Raw genomic sequence first — 22,594 nt, 5'->3', positions numbered from 1 at the left:
TGTAACGACCCTGCATCATTTCAGACATGTAACGACCCTGCATCATTTCAGACATGTAACGATCCTGCTTCATTTCAAACATGTAACGACCCTGCATCATTTCAGACATGTAACGACCCTGCTTCATTTCAGACATGTAATGGCTCTGGCCGAATTCAGACATATTTGCATCATTTCAGACATGTCGCACTGCGACCACCGTGTGTACGTGGAGCTGAATGGCCTGAAAGTACACATGTACAACCGCACTGCGCTGTACAGCGAGCTGGAGAAGTTCTTCGGGCTGGAGCAGCAGATGGCACAGTCGCAGGACAAAGACTTGGATAATAAAGGCGCTGGTGTTGTGGCCGCTGATCCTAATGACATGAGCTTCTGGTCGTCATGGCGAGACCTCATCCCGGTCATTAAAATAGACCTCAACATGGTCAGTTTATGTTGAGTTTATTGCCTGTAATTGTAGTGGACATGGTGAGTTTATGTTGAGTTTATTGCCAGTAATTGTAGTGGACATGGTGAGTTTATGTTGAGTTTATTGCCTGTAATTGTAGTGAACATGGTCAGTTTATGTTGAGTTTATTGCCAGTAATTGTAGTGAACATGGTCAGTTTATGTTGAGTTTATTGCCAGTAATTGTAGTGAACATGGTCAGTTTATGTTGAGTTTATTGCCAGTAATTGTAGTGAACATGGTCAGTTTATGTTGAGTTTATTGCCTGTAATTGTAGTGAACATGGTCAGTTTATGTTGAGTTTATTGTCTGTAATTGTAGTGAACATGGTCAGTTTATGTAGAGTTTGTAGCCACCAATTATAGTGAACATGGTGAATTTTTAACAACTTAATTCGTGTGAATTATGTAATCTTTATTCTCTATTTTTTTGTCAACTGGGGAATGGTATTCATAAACAACATAAGTAATATTGAGATTAAGGTTCTCATGTATTTTACTTTCATGGATTGCATTACGAAATTTATAGAAATAATAAAAAAGACTTTGATTTAAGAAATGAAATGTTACTTTTTTGTCATCCAATAATCAACTCTATAGATAACAAAAGGAATATTAGTGTTATTATGTATTTTGTTTTTTCTACACCCGCAAAATAATCGAAAAGAATTTGATTTGAGAAATGAAATTTTAGTTTTTTGTCACCCAACAATTAATATTACAGATACGTAATGGAATATAAATGTTGTTATGTATTTTGTTTTCTGTAGGCCCGCCTCGCATTTGGGAACCGTCTGGTGTCGTCTACGCTGGTGATCACGGCAGACAAAACCGAGGCTTCCTACACGACCAGACCTGCTGCCTGGTCCCTAGACCACTTCACGCACGCTGTTAATGCTACCATAGAGAACCTCAGGGTACGTGACACGCTCGCAGACCACTTCACGCACGCAGACCACTTCACGCTCGCAGACCACTTCACGCACGCAGACCACTTCACGCTTCACGCACGCCACGCAGACCACTTGACGCACGCAGACCACTTCACGCACACATTCCGAGTTTCTTATGGAATGGAAGTCTATTTTTTTCTGCGCCGAAATTCACACGCTACAAAGGTTCAAGTCGGACCTTAATTCATTTTGACTTCAAAACCAAGACGTATCAGTTTATCTAAGCCGTTTTTAATTCTATATATAACTCATTGCTGCTAACTTGGCATTCTGATCACTCTGTGTTACTTTGTTCTATGGGGCACACAATCAGCACATAAAGAAATGTTCCTGGCCATTTTCTGAGGAACTATTTTTCTCATTACCGGACGTTTTTATTTCCATTTAACATTGAGTTTTCTATTCCAGGTAATTCTCGCCCCGAGCCCGAAATTTACGGGGCCTGTGGACGAGCCTCCGCGGTTCATGGGCGAAGGCTTCGTCGTGATGTCCTCGGCTAAAGTTTTCTGCTACTACTACCAGGACCAGCCTGGTCTGGTACCCAGCCAGCCCCAGGTCAGTACCACTACCAGGACCAGCCTGGTCTGGTACCCAGCCAGCCCCAGGTCAGTACCACCACTACCAGGACCAGCCTGGTCTGGTACCCAGCCAGCCCCAGGTCAGTACCACCACTACCAGGACCAGCCTGGTCTGGTATCATTTGCACGTCATCATCTCGTTGGCGTCTAAGCATCGAACATTTCGCAGAGCATTCAAATGTTTTATTTTCTAATTTATTCAGCTTTTCTGCGCTATTTTTTTCTCACTCACATGCTTATTTTGTTAGGAACGTGCCCAAGTACACGTTGCTACACAGTATTTAACGCAGGCTTGAGGTTCTGTTGCACCGGACGTCATGATAAGCTTTCCTTAGAATTATAATGATACTTCTGATTTTAATTCTAAAGATACTAATGGTAATAGTAGTAATACAAATAATAATAATAATAACTTACTCAATAGATGGAAGTGCTGCCGAGCGGCGACAGCGTGGCAGCTCCGGCGCCCACGTGGGGCCTCAACGTGCGCTGCGGCCGCAGCACCAGCCTCAGCTACGGGCCCTGGGCCGACCGACAGAGGGACCATCTGCTGCACCTGTTCTTCCCTCAGAACTACCAAAACTTGACGGTAAGAACCACTGGTCTTGGTTAGCTCCCATACCACCTCACGTTTCACGAAGTCAATATCAGGAATCGGTCCCTAGAGTTCGATTATCTCCTGTACATGAATGCCCGATCTTTTTCGGTCGTGCCCGATGTCTAGAGCTCATAAATATCTGGTAAATAGCTAATAAATATCCGAAAAATAGCTGATAAATAGCTGATACATATATAATAAATATCTGATAAATATCTGATAACTTGCTGATAAATAGCTGATACATATATGATAAATATCTAATAAATAGCTAATAAATAGCTTATAAATAACTGATAAATAGCTGATAAATAACTGATAAATAGCTGATAAATATTTGATAAATATCTGATAAATAGCTAATGTATGGCTGATAAATAACTGATAAATAGCTGATAAACAACTGTTGAATAGCTGATAAATAATAGCTGATAAATAGCTGATGAATAGCTGATGAATAGCTGATAATTACCTGATAAAATTTTATCTGATAAATTACTGATAAATGTCTGATAAATCTCTGATAAATCTCTGATAAATATCTGATAAATATCTGATGAATATCTAAAAATTATCTGATAAATTACTGATAAATATCTGATAAATATCTGATAAATAACTGATAAATATCTGATAAATATCTGATAAATAACTGATAAATATCTGATGAATATCTGATGAATATCTAAAAAATATCTGATAAATATCTGATTAATAACTGATAAATATCTGATAAATATCTGATAAATATCTGATAAATGTCTGATAAATGTCTGATAAATGTCTGATAAATGTCTGATAAATATCTGATAAATAACTGATAAATATCTGATAAATGTCTGATGAATGTCTGATGAATATTTGATAAATATCTGATAAATAACTGATAAATATCTGATAAATAGCTGATAAATATCTGATAAATATCTGATAAATAGCTGATAAATATCTGATAAATGTCTGATAAATAGCTGATAAATATCTGATAAATGTCTGACACGCACAGGTGACCGGACCGCCTGTACCGGGAGAACTGCGGAAAGCTACGCAGCTCGTCCTGAAGCTCAACTTCCTGACAGACGCGACCATAGACCTGCTGTTCTCTAAGGTAAGTTGGTGAGCCAATTGAATTGGATTAATGCATTGCCAATTGAATTGGATTAATGCATTGCCAATTGAATTGGATTAATGCATTGCCAATCGAATTGGATTTCATGGATTGCCAATTGAAATGCAACTCTGTATGAATATCGACCAAACTAATTGGCCCTAAACTGGCTACTTTTGATTAACGGTTTACGGAATGGTCAAGTTTGACTCACAATGCACAGGATAAAAATTGGCGTGCAAATTAGAGTGCAATGTAACAAAAATATCATCCTAACTGACTAAATCTGGCTATACGTTCGATCAATTGGTCAAGCTTTATTCATAGGAATTGGCTTAAACTAACCACGATAAGTTCATTGTTTTGTATTACTCACAGGACAAGGAGACGAAGGCGGTGCATCTGAGCATCCAGAGGGGCTCGTCCATGGAGCTGATCCTGCCGTGGGTGGTGGGGGAGCAGGGCTTCTGCACGACCGTGAGGGGGCAGCTTCTGCACCTCGACTCCTCCACCAGCCTCGCCGTCAGTATACTCCACTTAGCTGCCATATCTAACTTTGCTTACTAGAGTCGCCAGGCAACTAGAAGTCGCCAGGCAACTAAAAGTCGCCAGGCAACTGAAAGTCGCCAGGCGTACAATAACCCCGCCTCTTGTTACGTGCAGTACCGTAACCCCGCCTCATGTTACGTGCAGTACCGTATACCCCGCCTCTTGTTACGTGCAGTACCGTAACCCCGCCTCTTGTTACGTGCAGTACCGTAACCCCGCCTCATGTTACGTGCAGTACCGTAACCCCACCTCTTGTTACGGGCAGTACCGTAACCTGGTTGAGGCTGAGACGCTGGACTACTCGGTCTGTGTGCGGTACCCGCGGGTGTGGAACCATCGCCAGACGTGGGACGTGACGCTGCTGGGGACCAAGCTCACGTACCACTTCCTCTACGCCCACAAGTACTTCTTCCAGGGTGGGTAGTGTGGGTACCTGCACAGCAGCAGTACTTCTTCCAAGGTGGGTAGTGTGGGTACCTGCGCGGCAGCAGTACTTCTTCCAAGGTGGGTAGTGTGGGTACCTGCACGACAGCAGTACTTCTTCCAAGGTGGGTATTACTTCTTCCACCATTGACTTATACCATCATGAAGTGTATTTCATTTTATTATTATTTTGATGTTATAGAGTTGCAAGAAGACTGGGCAGCAAGAGCTGTATTGTATTGTATTATTTGTATAATATACAGAGTTGCAAGAAGACTGGGGCAGCAAGAGCTGTATTGTATTGTATTATTTGTATAATATACAGAGTTACAAGAAGACTGGGGCAGCAAGAGCTGTATTGTATTGTATTATTTGTATAATATACAGAGTTACAAGAAGACTGGGGCAGCAAGAGTGCCCCAGACTTGTACCACTTCGTACCGTACGTCGTGAACGTGGTGCTCACGCTGCATCAGTTCGAGCTCGTCACCCTCGCCAACGAGGCCAACTGGGTCGACTGCAGCTCTAAGAACACCAGTAATGGTCAGTTAATTCTTGTTGTTGTTAATTGTTGTTAATTGTTGGTAAATGTTAATTGTTGTTGTTAATTGTTGTTAATTGTTGTCTTGTTAAAACTACGTTGATTACGATTTTATTTCGTTAAAAACCATTTCGTTTCAACGTCTGATGATTGATGACTGAGTAATGGTCAGTTAATATTGTATATAAATACTTGTATATATGCTGAGTGAAATGTTGTTTTGTTAAAATTACGTTGATTACGAATTAATTTCCTTAAAAATCAAGGTAGTTTCAACGTCTGATGATTGATGACATGAGTAATGGTCAGTCAATATTGTTTATTCATGCTTGTATATGCTGAGTGAATTGTTGTTTGTTAAAACACCGTTGATTACGAATTAATTTCGTCGCAAATCAACATTAAATCAACATGAGATGACTGATGATAGTTGTTGACAGCTCACGTGGCGTTCTGTGGGGAACATTTCAGCCTGAACTTCTGCCTGCCCTTCCATGAGTTCCTGCCACCCGTCGTCGCTCTCAACTTCAACATGAAGGTCTGCTTGTAATATTAACTATAATTATATTATACAAATTAATTATATAATAAAAAATGAAAAAATAGAATTAGTGATACAGAAAATGCAAAAAATAATATAGAATAATGTGATAGTAAAACATTATGTAATGAGATGTTATAAAAATAGATAATATTATTCAATTTCCGAGACACTTCAGACTTTTTTTTCAGTTACCGTGCTCCTTGAAGTTTCCGATATTTATGCTAATGATTTCATTACATGCAGTTTTCATTACGTGCGTTTACATCTAACTTTAGGTGGGTCATCCTGACACAGTTTGGCCTACGCAAGGCCGCATCTGTGCTCCTTGCAGAAAGCATGGCATTATTTGTAGTAATTCATTTTTCTGAGTGTAGTACGCACCGTCACTGTAGTGCAGTGATGGCGGCGCTGAGATGAGAGGAGTGAGTCGTGGGTTCGAGCCTCGTGAAGCTCTGTTTATTTCTCGGTGTCGCTTGTGGTGTCGCTTAGTAGCCGTTGATGGGTGGTGCATCAGCATGGTCTTGTGTTGATGTACCTAAACTAACTCTGAGTACCGGTACTTGTTACCAGCAGGGTCTTAAAGTCTTGAGCATCTTAGGCGACAGTTGATATCCTGTATCTTCGTCAGGTTCAGTCCTGATCCTGATTTACGACAGCCAATACCCTATGTAGGTATTACCTATGATAATTTAAGTATTGCCTATGTAGGCTTTCCCTATGCAGATATTACCTATGTACACTGAGAGAAATGGGCGGGTCTGGATGACCCACTTTGATGAGTCAACCGCGTCCGAAAATCGATGCACTTTTTTGACTCACTTGCCCCATTTGTGGGTCATACTGACCCATTAAATTCGAGGCATGACTCACTTGTGACGTCAAATCCCTTATGACGCCACCCGTAGCATGGATACGTAGTTAGCATCTGGGCGTCAGAGCGATTTAACGCCACAAGTGAGTCATGCCTGGAATTTAATGGGTCAGTATGACCCACAAATGGGGCAAGTGAGTCAAAAAAGTGCATCGATTTTCGGACGCGGTTGACTCATCAAAGTGGGTCATCCAGACCCGCCCATTTCTCTCAGTGTAGGTATTACCCATGTAGGTATTACCTACAGGATATTAGGGTATTACCTACAGGGTATTAAGGTATTACCTACAGGGTATTAGGGTATTACCTACAGGGTATTAAGGTATTACCTACAGGGCATTAGGGTATTAGCTACAGGGTATTAGGGTATTACCTAACACCCCGTATCCTCGGCAGGGTTCAGACCTGACCCTGTCACTCTACCTGCCGAGCTCCAACACGTCACGTAACGTGCTGCTCTCCCTACACCGTCATGCTAAGCTCGCCCCCCTGGGGGGTACAGCCGCCCCCCTGGGGGGTACAGGTGCCCCACTCCCCCACCCCGCCCCCCACCCGCGGCCTGGGGCGCCCTGGCGCAACTTCTGCAAGCCGAGGTAGGCGCTCCAGTCGCCTTTATTGTTCTATTATTGATAGACGTGTATATTATATTTATTAATATATCGGTGATAACCGCTAATTATAATTAATTCATTAATATATTAATTAATAATAATATATATATTATTAATTAATATATTAATATCAGTGTTATTATGTGTGTACCATTAATATATCAGTGATATATGTTAATTATTTTATATTTATCAGTATATCAGTGATACACGCTAATTATATCATTTTCATATCAATGATGAACGTTTATTGCATTAATATTGTTAATTGTATCAATGAAGAAAGTATCTTATCATGCATTAATTTCTGCATGGGTCCGTAAAATGGTTTTGAATTTTTTTTTCTTAAGACTGAACGCTTTAGAGCTCCGACGCTCTCAATTCTTATGCTTTATTAGCACTAGTTCGGTTGAATCAATTAAGTTATGATTATTAAAATTTCTTCGTTTTGTCCAGTTATTTTTACAACATTTTTCTTTAGCTTCACTTCTTGTTGTTTGTTTGTCTGCTACAAATCTTATAATCGATATTTAGCATACTTCTACCTGCCCAATCGATCTGAAATTTGGCACACTTGCGTAAAGTTGGAGACAATGCATGAATCAATCGACAGAATAAATAATTTAAACAATGGAAAAAATTTTATATGTAAAAAATTTTTAAAAATATATTTTTAAATATTTGAAAATAAAATAAGATTCATTGTGCATTTAAACGCCTTCAAGAAGTAATTTTAATTTTTAATAATTTAAATATGCATTTAAAAAGTAATTTTTAAACGCAATAAAAAAAGTAATTTTAGTTTAATAATGTAACTATGCATTTAAAAGTAATTTTTAAATGTATTCAAATACTAATTTTAATTTAATAATTTAAATATACATTTGAAAAGTAATTTTAAAGGCACAATTTATCCGCGGTATGACAGTGAGGGCTGGATAGACTGCTGGACCGTCCCCCTCCTCACCCTGGGGGTGGGGTACACATATCACCCCGTGCCCCCCCTCGGCCCCTCCCCCCAGGCCGACATGTCCACCCCCGAGAAGGAGGAAATATTGTTGTCCCCCATCCGCGCCCCCCACCGGGGGTCAGCTCGCTCCCCCAGGCGGCCTCGTCTAGACGCTAAAGTAACATTTTTTCTTTAATGTTAATTATACTCTTGGAATAATTCTATCTTTTCCTGAGATGAAAATGATATATTTTATAGGTTTTATTTCTTACATGATCCAATCACGTATAAAAAATATTAGGTTAATACTTTCGAATAATCCTTTGTTTTCATGGATTAAAATGACTTATTTTATAGGTTTTATTTCTTATATGATAAAAGCACGTATAAAAATTATGCACTAATTGTAATTATGCTGCATAAAATATGTATATATGTGGTGCAGCAGATAATATATATATAAAATATGTATATATGTGGTGCAGCAGAGCAGCAGCAGCAGGGGGGCGTTCGACCCCCGCTCCCTGGCGCCCGATCAGTTCACCGTCGACCTCCTCATCGATCAGTCGTCCACCATCAAGTTATACGGTGCCGTGCTACGGCAGTTCCTTCATCTCAAGGTATTTATTTTATTTTAATATATTACATCATAATATTATATTATAGGTACCATAATAATATATTATATCATATTATAATATATCGACCAGTCGTCCACCATCAAGTTATACGGCGACGTGCTACGGCAGTTCGTTCATTTCAAGGTATTTATTTTATTATATTCAAATATATTACCTACATTATATTTTACTATAATATAATGTGATAGTAATATATATTATATCTTATTAATATATATTGATCAGTCAGTTCGATATATATCTATCCGTGCTAAGGCAGTTCGTTCATCATTATATTATATTACACCATATTATATTATACCATATTATATTATATTATATTATATTATATTATATTATACCATATTATATTATATTATATTATACCATATTATATCANTGAGGTTAGTCATGCTGAGGAGGCCATGAGGTTAGTCATGCTGAGGAGGCCATGAGGTTAGTTATGCTGAGGAGGCCATGAGGTTAGTCATGCTGAGGAGGCCATGAGGTTAGTCATTAATTTATTCGTCAGCAATGCTGCTTGAATTGACGGGACTTTTACTGGCCCATTTGATCTCGCTGTCCCTATTTATTTGGACAATATAACTCATTCTATTTTCTGAGTATCTATTTCGATCTCGCTGTACGTGCGTACGTTTGTAGTCTTAATAACTCAATCATAATAAATGAAGGGCTCATATTGTCCAAATAGGTACATTTTCTCATCCACAGCCTGATACTCCTTTTTGTCTGGAAAAATATCAGGGTGACAGGGTATAGAAATGCGTCTCTACTTGGACAATGTCTCACTCATTTCTCTTCTCGCGTAATAGTATAATATTTCTTCTATATAATATCCTCTATTTGGTCAATGTCTTAATTATTTCTCTTTGTGTCTTACGATCCCGCATGTTCGTGCAGACGGTCGTGGGAGTCCCTGCGTCATCCCCTACAGGAGGAGGAGGAGGAGGAGCCTCCTGACGAGCCTTTCGACTGTAGGAAGTACAGGCCCTTTGAGGTGAAGCTTCTTGTGCGCGTCAACCACGTCACCGGCCACCTCGTCAAGGTGGGTCAACAAATCATTGGCCTGAATTATTATCTATAATTACAATAATAATAATTGTTTGGCCGAATTATTATTGAATTGGCCCTAGAAAAAAATAGTTACTCTCGGTTCTATTATTCATGAAACTATTCATTTTCACCTCATTCACTACTAGTCTATGGTAAGGCACCGAGCAACTGGAATACTGCAGTACGATACCAGAACCTGTCAGGTGCCAAGCTCCCGACGGTTGCTGCCGGCAGTACTCCGGCGCCGGGGCTTCAGTCTTCGGTTCGGTTGTGCCCGTGCGCGGGATGGTCTTCCCGTGAAGAGCTTCGGCAGCGTGTCCTTCCCGTGAATGCATGAATTACATGAATATTCGGGGTCACGTCCCTCACTCCGATTGCCGAATTTAATCTGTAGCCTGTGGCTGAGTTCGTGCCCAAATCCCAGGGGGACGTTAATTAAGCCTTGCTCAAAAAGCGTCCGAGCTTGGTCGTTGGGTTGTTGAAAAGGTCCGAGCGTGGTCGTTGGGTTGTTGAAAAGGTCCGAGCGTGGTCGTTGGGTTGTTGAAAAGGTCCGAGCGTGGTCGTTGGGTTGTTGATAAGGTCCGAGCGTGGTCGTTGGGTTGTTGAAAAGATCCGAGCATCGTCGTTGGGTTGTTGAAAAGGTCCGAGCGTGGTCGTTGGGTTGTTGATAAGGTCCGAGCGTGGTCGTTGGGTTGTTGAAAAGATCCGAGCATCGTCGTTGGGTTGTTGAAAAGGTCCGAGCGTGGTCGTTGAGAAGTTTTCCCAGCGCCGGAGCGGAGCTACGGTGTGCTCTTGAGGCTTGCGTCGACCTTCGTATTTCACTTCGAGGACCACTGGCATAGTCACTCGCATACGGCATGCTGGTTAAACCAAAGCCTTAGCTCTGTCTCGCTGGACACTGTGCAACACACGCCTGCACTCTTGGATCCCGTGCCTAAGAGTACCCACACAGTGAAAGCAGGTTGCCAGCGTGCTGGTTACCTGCTGAGGCTGGCGCCTGAAATTGAAATAAATAGGCCTGGCGCTGGCCTATTCGTACAGGTTTTCACTGTAAAAACTTACATTATTATCCTATGTTCATTCTTGTGGCAGGTTGGAGCAGGATGCCCGCGCGGGCAAACCTGCTTTCACTGTGTGGGTACCCTATGACTGACTCCGGCCCACGGACCTACCGGCTTAACTGCCGGCAACCCGGCAACCTCCACAGCTAGCCCTAAATATTGAGTCTCCCACATCTTGCTATTTGCCAAGAAGAGTCGGTCTCATGATTTTTCATCAAGCTATTTTCCTAAATCTAATCTAATTAAAACCCGAATTACCTACGCTTATCTTCTATTTCTTACGCTTTACTTCTCAGGACTGCAACCCTACGGACGCGGCGTGCCCCGTACTGGTGATGGACTCACTGGTGTTTGAGATGCACAAACAATATCACGAGAACAAACTCCAGCTGCTGTTGTCGCCCATCATCCTCTACGCCCATCATCCCAGCGATGCCGTTTGTGACCAACAACATCCTTCCGATGCTGGCGGACGACATCCTTCCGATGCTGGCGGACGAAGCAGTGCCTCAGGTGAGGCTTCTATTTCATAGAAGTCGTCTTGATTTATTTTAATTTTCAAGTTTCATATATTCATCGCGATGAAAATATGTTTTCTGATTAGCTTTAATTTCCAAGTTTCGAACCTCCATCTAACTTCATATGCTGGCTGTTTCGCCTTGCTCCATTTTTCAGTCTGAATTTCCGTTTCGACTGAATCGCGAAGCGAAACTTTGATTATATTGACTGAATTACAATCAGGTTAAGGGAAAAGAGTTCTGTTAGGTAAGAACTTATGTGCTTTAGTTTCCGATAATTTCTAACGTTTATATTGCAGGCGTAGGTGTTTGTAAAACAACAGACCAGCCTCCTGGCAGCTCACGCAAACTCTCGACCGAACCAAAAACGAGTCACACGAACCTGGCTTTCTCATCTCACGGTAACCCTGCTAACGTACATCCTTCCTTACTGGACACATCCACTTTGAGCCACGGCAGCCACGTCTCCTCTAGTCATCCTAATCCTTCCCTGCCTAACCCTAACCACGATAATTCCACTACCAACATCGGTAACCTCAACACCACAACCACCAGCAACCCTAGTGCAACCAACACTAGCAACCCCGCGGGCAACATGAACTTACCGACTGCCGGGGTAACAGCTCCAGGCCACACCACGGAGCCCCACACGTCCTCCAGTCAGGGCAGCAGCAGCCACCGCGACTCCAGCTCCACGCCCCACACCACCACCGCCCACGCCGTCCACACACCGTCCCGCCATCCTTCTGGCTTTGTCATGCTGTCAGGTCTACAGGTGAGGTCCTTAAAGTGTAGGATGTCTTTACGCCGTCCCGCCATCCTTCTGGCTTTGTCATGCTGTATTGGTCTGCAGGTGAGGTCCTTACAGTGTAGGATGTCTTTACGTCGTCCCGCCATCCTTCTGGCTTTGTCATGCTGTATTGGTCTGCAGGTGAGGTCCTTACAGTGTAGGATGTCTTTACGTCGTCCCGCCATCCTTCTGGCTAATTGCATCCTGCTCCAAACTTACTGGTATTGGGCAGGCATGCTTTAGCCTGTTCTAATCCTGCTTCTAGCCTGCTGGTATTGGGCAGGCATGCCCGATCCTGCTCTAATCTTGCTCCAAACCTCCTGGTATTGGGCAGGCATGCCCGATCCTGCTCTAATCTTGCTCCAAACCTGCTGGTATTGGGCAGACATGCCCGATATTGCTCTAAACCTGCTGGAAACTTGCTCTGTTGCTTCCAGTCCTGCTTAGAACTCTCACTGGAATTCCGATGATTTTTTCTGATCAAATGTGCGAGTACGCAATGTCGTAAATAAGATGACGCGTGCGTTATATTGCCGGTACTAAAATACCAGTCACCATATCAATCACCATACCAGTCACCACACCAGTCACCACACCAGTGATACCAGTCACTAGTCACCATAAATCTTCTCGTGATCAGATGCGTGGGCACGCGATGTTCAGCAGCAGCGGCCGGAGTCTGGACGAGGAGACGCTCGAGTATGCCTGGCTCGTCGAGCTCATCGTCGGCTCTCTCTCTGGCAAGCTCACCGCCCCTCAGGTGACGCGTACTTCGCTCCCTGTACAGTTGTTGCCAGCTCTTCAACTCGCTTCGCTTTAATTCTTTAGTTTCTCTGGGGCCGTATTATCAATAATAGTTTCGGATTTGTAACTCCATTAGCCAATCATTGACGGCTTTATAAATTGAACCCACCAATGGTAGATGAGAAATCAACCGATTCATGTGCTTGGGCCGCTACGTGTACTCGAGCAAGTTCTGAAGGTACGGCCACTTGTGCACAAAGTAGCAAAGATTGTTTCTCTCTATGTGTTCAATTGACTGAAATATTTAAAATTATTTTGACATGCAGTTTGTTCCTATATAGTATCGTAGATGTCTAATATTTATTAATGTGAATCCCTGATAATATGTAAATACGTTACCTTTCTGTTCAATTTGCAGCTTCAGAACATAGTAACGGGCGTGGAAACGTTCTTGCTGACGGCTACAGACAGCGAGAATTGCCTTAGACCATCTAGACCGCACCTGCTGTGTCATCATGGCCGCCCCCAGACCGAGTGTCCCGTTGGTCTGTCAGACAAGCATCCTGAGGCTCCAGAGGGCGGGACCACACCATGTGGGACGCCCTTTGGAAATCCCGAGACTTGCAGAACTCCTGTGGGCAAGCCTATGGACAACAAGACTTCCCTCATCCCTTCTTCTTCTGCGGGTACGAGCAAAGGCTCTGCCGGGGTTGGGACTCCAAAAGTCCCCTTGACCCCAAAAGTCCCCGTCACTCCAAAGGTCCCTTTGACTCCAAAAGTCCCCGTGACTCCAAAGGTTCCCGTGACTCCAAAAGTCCCATTGACGCCCTCAGCTGACACCAGCATATCTGGCGTCACCGCCCTCAGGAGGGGCGTGTCCCACTACTACCAACAACAGCGATCCAAACCTGCGGGTCCTGACAAAAAGTCCCTACCACCAAAGAAGAAGAGTGGAGGACCATCGTACGAACCATCGTCGAACGAAGGGAAGTTCGGACCAGAATCTGGACCCACTTCAGACGAGCCCAAGACTGAAGACGGTGAGAAGAGCCATCGCAAGCCCAACTATTGTCCTTCAGTGGACACCATCAAGTACAGGATGGTCCGTGCCAGCATCGATGCTGTGCACCTGCATCTTGTTGACCAGTCCGTGGACATCAGCTTGCAGGTGCTTGTGTGAATCACGAATTATGCATTTGAAGTATGAAGTATACATTTGAAGTGTGAAGTATGCATTTGAAGTATGAAGAATGCATTTAAAGGTATGAAGTATGCATTTGAAGTATGAAGTATACATTTGAAGTATGAAGTATGCATTTGAAGTATGAAGTATACATTTGAAGTATGAAGTATGCATTTGAAGTATGAAGAATGCATTTGAAGTATGAACAATGCATTTATATTTTGCATTGCACGGCAGGCTTACCCCATCCGCATAGCGACCTGCAACCTGCACGGCGAGCACGCGCAGGCCGGCGTCACGGCCTTCGTACAGACCGTCCGCATCCGCAATTTTGTGTCGGATTATCCGGCCTCTTCCCAGCACACGCTCCGGGGCGCCAGCGCAGCTCCTGGTCTGATCATAATATAATATAATATAATAATATAATTTTATGTCATCATATTATTATAGTTTATTTTTTATTTTATTATATTTTATGATTATATATTAATATAATATAATTTTATATTGTAATAACATAATAATATTATAAGCTAAAAAATATAATGGTGCTAGCTTTGACTAGGCCATATTATCCCGTCGCTGACAAAGCCATCGCCACCCGACCTTCTATGGGTTTCACCTGACTCACGTTTCACCTGACTCACGTTTCACCTGACTCACGTTTCACCTGACTCACGTTTCATCTGACTCACGTTTCACCTGACTCACGTTTCACCTGACTCACGTTTCACCTGACTCACGTTTCACCTGACTCACGTTTCACCAGACCCACGTTTCACCTGACTCACGTTTCACCTCAGGTTACCTGAACTCCAGCGCGGGGGGCGGCAGCTCCCACAGCTCCACCACCGCGGGCCGCGGGTCCGCTACGGCAGACCCCGACTCCGGGGCCCCGGTCATTCCGGGCCACGGCGGCAGCCACTCGTCCGGACCCCTCAGAGAGCCCGGTCAGTCACGGACGTTATTATTACTCTTATTACTATTGTAACTACTATTTATTACCATTAATTTAATCATTATCATTATTACTCATACTATAATTGTAAATACTTTTTATTACCATTATTTTCATCTTTATCATTATTACTGTTATTACAATATTAAATACTATTTATTACCATTATTTTCATCATTATAAGGGTTATAATTATTGTTATTATCATGGTTGTTGCCTGATTCTTCTTCAGCATATTTCCAGAGAGATTCATTTTACGCTGTTCGTTTTATCAATTTATTTTCATTCCCAAGCGTACAAACATTTTAAAACGCCATCTCTGAATTATCCATAGTAACATTAATAAAAATCATATTGCTATAGTCCGATATTTCTTAATCTGTACCACGTTAAAGATTAATCTTTCGCTCTATGTCCGCTGAGAATACCAAACATTTACTAATATCAATACCAGGATTACCAAACATTTAATCCGCGATACGGACTCCAACGTGAATAATTAAAGCTTAGATGACAGAAAGACTTTGTGGATTTGAGTTATAATAACAGTAGTAATAATGGTTATTATAGTGTCACCTCTCGTGCAGCGGCTGGCGAGGTGTGGCTGGAGGTGGGTTCGGTCTTGTTGGCTCCTCTTTTTATATACTTGCGGTTTTAATTCACGATTTATATTCCGCGCTATCTAATATTCATGAAGCATTTAAATTTTATTTATAAAACTGAATAAATTAGCATTAACATTGCCGCCTCTCCTGCAGCGGGTGGGGAGGTGTGGCTGGAGGTGGGCTCCATCTCCCTCGGCCCGCTGTTCCTGGACGCGGCCGTGAACTCTGACGTGCAGCACACCGACGTCCATACGCTCCAAAGGAGCTTCCTTACCATGCATGACCACCAGCAGCGCTCCCTATGGTTCCTATGGACCAGCGAGTGTAAGTCCTACAGCAGCGCTCCCTATGGTTCCTATGGACCAGTGAGTGTAAGTCCTCCAGCAGCGCTCCCTATGGTTCCTATGGACCAGCGAGTGTAAGTCCTACAGCAGCGCTCCCTATGGTTCCTATGGACCAGCGAGTGTAAGTCCTACAGCAGCGCTCCCTATGGTTCCTATGGACCAGTGAGTGTAAGTCCTCCAGCAGTTCTCCCTATGGTTCCTATGGACCAGTGAGTGTAAGTCCTCCAGCAGTTCTCCCTATGGTTCCTATGGACCAGTGAGTGTAAGTCCTCCAGCAGTTCTCCCTATGGTTCCTATGGACCAGTGAGTGTAAGTCCTCCAGCAGTTCTCCCTATGGTTCCTATGGACCAGCAAGTATAAGTTTCTCCCTATTATTATTACATTAACATACATTATTCATCAATACACGTATGCCAAATCTTCTATGCATTAATTTTCATTACCATTCTCTTATCCTGATCTCTCCATAGAGAATCAATCTGTCCTTAACCTTCATAATTTCACTCTTCAATTTTCTTGATCCTGATTTCCTGATTTCTGTATTGAGAATCAAGTGACTTTTAACCTTGATTTTCCCCTCCTCGCTCTCACGCGCCACTTCCTTTAACAGCGAACTCCCCGCAACCTGGGAGCTCAAAGCACCCAGCACAGCCCCTCTCTAGCCCCAAGGGGCGCTGCGGGTGTGTGGGAGGCTGCGCCTTCTTCGGGTCAAACCGCAACGGCTTGCGGTTCTTCAAGTTCAGCCGCCAGGATATCATCGAAGGTTATAATGTTGCCCAATTCAGGATCAGTGGTCCCGAAGAAGATCTTGGGTACTGTCAGAGTTTACTGAACACTCGAGAGCTTGTGTTCAATGCGGGTAACTACACTAAACTTGTTGTACCGCATTACGACCTCGGCGCCGGTGACCGCGCACGTGTCAAGTATAGTTTAAGTGCTGGATATGGCAGAGGTGGCAACTCCTCTCCGTTGCCATCAAGTTTCCCTGATATTGACATCCGACGTGCGAGCAAAGTAAGGCCCCACATGTCCCAGTCCAGTAGCTACACACGTCAACTCTCGCAGACTGTGCCACGTACAGAACATCAGTTCCTCTCACTAGGCAGGAACTCCGCGGCGCTAAAAGTTCCCAATTCCCGGGAAATTTCACCAGGAAGCTTGTCAGATTTAAGAGCTGACCAATACGGCAGCAACGCGGCAGCTCGAGAAAGTCGCATGCCGTCGAGCTTGTCCCTACAGACCGAGCTCCCGCTGCACGCCTCGTCGTCCGTCAGTCCGTCCTGTACTCCGCACAGGAAAAATGAACTTGTTGATATGCGGGCAAAATTCAGCGCAGATTCTCAGCACAGCGTGGAGGGCAGCGAGAGTTTCAGCGCCCGCGTTCAGCGCACCATTTCCCTGGGCAGCGAAGCTCTCAGCGAGGCTTTCTACTCCGCCGATGAAGACCAGGTAAGTTTGTATGGCATGTGAAAACCTGTTTTATTTGTTTATCCTGAATTACATACGAAGTTATTATATCAGTATTATCACTATGCATAAGTGTTACGCTTGTCCACACCGCAGTGGCGGCCAGTACAATTTCCGAATACTAACAGGCACTATTTACCGTACTATTGTGTTCCTGTATGGGCGCTACTGGCCACGGAAGGGCCCAGTACCCCTGTATATGAAGCCAGTAGCATGACAATTAGTGGTTGTTTGTATCTGAAATTTATACTGGCCGCCACTACTTGCTCCATGTACAAAAAACTTATGGATCACAGTTGTCTTTAGTTGAAATAAGTCATTTTGTCACTAATTCTTCACTGCAGGAAACTTAAAACTTGAATAATTTTATTTGAGCAGCAGAGCCTCGCTGGTGCCCCTCGACAAAGCTCCCTCTCCCCCTCCTCCTCCCTGCTCAGTATGCCCACGCTCCCCCAACACCCACTGGGGGGACTCTCTGCTCCCCACAACTCCTCATCCTCCAGCTCCCCATACTACGCTGCCCCCTCCCACTACAGCCCACACTCGTCTCAGTTCGCTTCCCCCTTGCCATCTCCTCTCTACCGACGACCACATCCCCTCTCACGACAGTCCTCAACCACATCCCCTCCTGTTCACCCCCACACCGACTCTCCCCCCACGTCCCCACCCACCGCTCACCACACCGACTCCTTTGCTGACGCCACCATCAGTCCGGGCTCGTTCGATTCCAGGTACTTACAGCTATTATCAATTAATTTCACATTTCATTCTTCAAATATTCAAGTTTTTAATTCTTATAATGTTTGACCTATTCTTGATTCCTATTGAAAGGTCTCGCTAGCTTTAACAAAATTTAGGTATCGCCTAGGCTTCTGCACAAAAGTCGCTACATTCTGTGTTACGTTATTCTGGGTCGACGACACGATCAAAATCAGCTTCTGGCCAAAATTTCCTTAGCGAATAAATAGAACATGGCAGTATGACAAGTTTGACTTGCATGGGAGAATGGCAAGGGTTGGCCGAGCCTTGTCATGCCAGCTGCCCAGAGGCTTTTCTTCAATCCGTGACCAGAAGCTGATTTACGTGCTCCCGAGTCCTGGGCGGTACCTGTTGCCGAATCTGGCATGCATCTAAATTTTGCGGGAAAGTAACGAATAGGAATTTTCTGCTCATGTTGTTTGATTTTTGATCTCTATTCTCATTATGTAGAACTACAATGTTGAAATTTTACATTTCCCCTTCATTTGCAGTCAATATTATGGAAGTGTAGGAGTGGACAGCCCAACATTCGTCACCTCGCCTGGTCACAACCGTTCACACCGCAACAGCAACAGTAGCAGCAGTAGCAGCAGCAGTAGTAACAGTAGTAGTAACAGCAGCAGCAGTAACAGCAACAGAGGTCACGATATGTTCCTTCATGCTAAACAGACCAGCACACAGACCTCAGGACCTGGTCTATTGGCCGCTGCTACTGATGGTCTTAGCAGCAGTAGGACGATGTTACTGTGTCACAGTGACTCAGATCTCTCAGTGGCCGATGAGCCGCAGCTTCACCGAACTGCTTTCCAACACGAAACGAAGTCTCACAGACACTACGATAGTGACCATTTATCGGAAATTGGAAGCATCTCGAGCACATCTTTCCTGTCTGCCGTCTCGTCACAGGAGGATATGGCGCTTGTAGATCTCCAAGTGCAGCTAAACAAACCAATTATTGACTGTCCATTGCTCCTTCCTTCGTACAAGAACCACATGACTCAGTTACGCTGCGTCAACTGGAACTGCGGGGTGCCATCTTTCAGCGGCGACGAGCGGTTTGGGAGCAGCGGCATGGCTCCCCAAGGGGACCTTTACACTCCCAACTTCGAGAAACTCAGTGAAGGATTTACTGCCATAAGGATGGTTGAGACCTCTGATTGGTTATCACGTCAACACAGTCAAGATCCCTGTGACGTATGTGGACCGAGTTATCAATCCGGGGAGCCACTTCACACTCCGTCCCATCCGTACGCCCCTCCTCTCTTCTCCTTCACCGACGAGGACGACGACAGCTGCTCCAAGGAGGCCGCTGAGGTTCGTCTCATTTACTTCGTTCTTTAAAAATTTTATTCCTTCGGTACTCGTAAGCTGCACTCGGAAAAATTAAGTACCGTCAACTGAGGTGACTTCGGCCACACCTACAACAGGAGCAAATGACAGCAAAACAAAATAATTAATGTTGGCCAAAGTGACTGGGGTTACTTTGGCTACAGGGGTGACTTTGGCCACCGGGGTGACTTTGGCCAACTTTTATTATTTTGTTTTGCTGCCATTTGCTTCTGTTGTAGGTGTGGCCGAAGTCACCCCGGGTGGCTGAAGTCACTCCATGCAGTTGACGGTAATCATTTTGTCCAAATGTTGTGACACACTTTTTTACCCACGCACAGCATGAGCAGAGAGCAGACGTAGCACTGATACTCCCTTTTGTCGGGATATGCTGGGTCAGCATGACACACACAAGGGCAATAAAAGCATCGATAATTGCACAAAGTCCCATCCATTCCTTCGAGTGTGACGAGGTTTAATTAAATCTTGGCATTCATTTCAGTTCACGCTACAATCGAAACTGATGCGCGTTTAAATAAATAATTTCACTCTATATACCATTAGTAATATTCAAGTAATTAATTCTCAACGCATTAATTGTGAGTAATAAAACTTATATAATAACTTGACGGTAGGCGGAGAGCTCAGCAGTTGTAGGCGGGTGCGGGCTTGTGTCAGCCACGAGCACGACGCTCGTCATCAAGCTGTACAAGGACGTCAACATCGCACTGTCTCCCCTCGGTGTAGAGTCCGTCCATCAGCTCCTCGAGGTAATCTTTTTATTCATTTATTTAGTCATTTATTATTTATTTATATATTTATTTATTTATTATTTATATAATCTATTACCGCTATATTCACTTCTAAGGTAAATATAACAGGACTTCCGTCCGTTGACTAGTAAAGTTGTAATTTCGTTACCTTTGCTGAAATATTTTACTTTACTTCGTTGATTTCTTCAATAATTTTTCAGCAAGGTTGCAAAGGATAGGTAATACAGCCCGACGCAAAAGGTTAGCCCCACCCCTTTAAAACATCATGACACATCGAGTTTTGCGAGTTTTATTGTGCAAATGGTGGCAAACGAATCGTCTTGGTCTCAGTAATCAAAATACAATAGACTGTAGTGAAAATGTAATTAGTAACGGAGAAAATGAAAAAGACATGTTTTTGCACCGACGCAAAAGGTTAGCCCCACTTTGTACATTTTGACATTTTAGGCAAAACAAAACATACGTCAGCTGCAAAACTAAAGTTTATTTACCGATATGCTCTCGGTTGACTTTGTAGACATCCAAGCACCGCTTTTCCATGCCCTGAGACAATCTACGGAGGTAGTTGGGTTCAGATTGGACCAGGCGGCTTGAATGGCCAACTCGAGTTTTTCCTTCGTGTCATACTGCTTCCCGCAGGCGTAGACGATCCCAGCTATGTACCCCCAGACGTTTTCAATGGGATTCAGATCGGGGGACTTGGCTGGCCAGTCCATAACCCGGATTTTGGCACGCTTGAAGAAGGCCTTGGTCGTGCGCGCCGTATGGATTGAGGCATTATCTTGTTGGAAGATGGCGCTGCGGCGAATTTGGTGGCGGATGACGGGAAGTAGATGGTCCTCGAGCGTTTGGACATAGTCGTCCGCGCACTGGTTGCTTTCGAGGAAGACGAGTCTGCTCGTCCCGTTTGCATGAAAGGCCCCCCACACCATTACTCTGCCCCCGCCATTTTGGCGGCTAAAAGCTGCCTTCGGATCATTCCTGCGGCAATGCCAGTAGTACTTCAGACCATCTGGGCCATCCAAATTCCATTTCTTCTCATCAGAGAAGATGGTTTTGGCCCAGGTGTCATCACTAGTACTTGCATATATACTTTGTGCCCCAGGCGATCCTGGCATGCTTGTGAGCCTCGGTCAATTGAGGGGCCTTGTTCATCTTCACGTATTGGAAGATGCCGGAGGACGCGAGGGTGCGAGAGACGGTAGACTTGGAGACATTGAGCTCCAACTTTTGGACTAGTTTGGGCGCGCTCAAGTCGCCGGGCGCCGCAACTCGGAAGAGGCCACGCGTGTCACGGGCCGACATCTTCTTGGGGCGGCCTTTGGTGTGCCGCTTTCCGTAGTTCACGGGGTCCTTGAGATAGTTGGAGATGGCTTTGCGGCTACACCCCACTTGTGCCTCCATTCGACGCCAGCTAGGACGCTCGCCCTCAGGCAGCGCCATCAGGGCTTGAATGCCACATTTCTGAAACTCAGTTAGAGGCTTTCCCGCGGCCATTTCTTGCCTAGGTGAGCATAAGATCCGTGCACAACTAATACGCTATGAACGCACCCTTTGCAGCGAGTCTACGCTGCGTCCTGTCCGCAAGAGCGCCAAACTTGCAAAGTGGGGCTAACCTTTTGCGTCGGTGCAAAAAACACGAACCACTTGATTTTTCCTGCAGTAATTAACTTTTTCACCAAATTTCACCTGCTATAGATTGCAGAGCGCAAGACAAATCGTTTGCCACCATTTGCACGTTAAAACTGGCTAAACTCGATGTGTTATGATGTTTTAAAGGGGTGGGGCTAACCTTTTGCGTCGGGCTGTAATAACCCTCATTTTTACAGTCGTTGCGAGGGGTGTATTTAATCTATTACCCTTATATTCAATTCTTAGGTCTTGTTAACTTTCATCCGTTGACTTATTAAATTGTAATTTCGTAACCTTTGCTGAAGAGTTTTTAGCGCATTTTCTCATTTATGGAAAAAATGCACTATTGTGCTCGCCATGTCCGTCTGTCTGTCCGTCCGTCCGTGACCTCAAGTTTTCGTCGACGAGAAAATGCGCTCTCTGTCACTCACTGCAGTGAGTACTGAGTTATATTTTTTTACTTTATTTCGTTGATCCTTTCAATAATTTTTCAGCAAATAGGCAAGGGATAGGTAATAATGGCCCTAATTTTGCAGTCGTTGCGAGGGGAGTATCTAATCTATTACCGT

The 22,594-nt window shown here is 44.0% G+C and overlaps 1 protein-coding gene across 1 annotated transcript in view; it reads left to right on the top strand.

Moving 5' to 3' along the window:
* Positions 1-22,594, top strand: part of LOC108681819 (transmembrane protein KIAA1109) — a 55,349-nt gene that overhangs the window by 1,463 nt on the left and 31,292 nt on the right. Inside the window, 25 exon segments of the mRNA XM_047882487.1 lie at positions 180-424; positions 1,217-1,363; positions 1,808-1,954; positions 2,402-2,566; positions 3,582-3,683; positions 4,062-4,205; positions 4,498-4,648; positions 5,043-5,198; positions 5,637-5,734; positions 7,008-7,204; positions 8,151-8,349; positions 8,657-8,791; positions 9,196-9,221; positions 9,713-9,857; positions 11,223-11,439; positions 11,744-12,219; positions 12,875-12,994; positions 13,397-14,146; positions 14,399-14,552; positions 14,965-15,111; positions 15,878-16,048; positions 16,679-17,517; positions 17,914-18,266; positions 18,786-19,608; positions 20,256-20,390. Coding sequence (XP_047738443.1) covers positions 180-424; positions 1,217-1,363; positions 1,808-1,954; positions 2,402-2,566; positions 3,582-3,683; positions 4,062-4,205; positions 4,498-4,648; positions 5,043-5,198; positions 5,637-5,734; positions 7,008-7,204; positions 8,151-8,349; positions 8,657-8,791; positions 9,196-9,221; positions 9,713-9,857; positions 11,223-11,439; positions 11,744-12,219; positions 12,875-12,994; positions 13,397-14,146; positions 14,399-14,552; positions 14,965-15,111; positions 15,878-16,048; positions 16,679-17,517; positions 17,914-18,266; positions 18,786-19,608; positions 20,256-20,390 — 6,242 coding nt within the window.

This window comes from Hyalella azteca, unplaced genomic scaffold (genome assembly GCF_000764305.2).
Source record: "Hyalella azteca isolate HAZT.00-mixed unplaced genomic scaffold, Hazt_2.0.2 contig10570, whole genome shotgun sequence".
Lineage (NCBI taxonomy): Eukaryota > Metazoa > Arthropoda > Malacostraca > Amphipoda > Hyalellidae > Hyalella > Hyalella azteca.
Note: the sequence above shows the minus strand (reverse complement) of the source record. Positions and strands in the feature narration are given on the sequence as shown.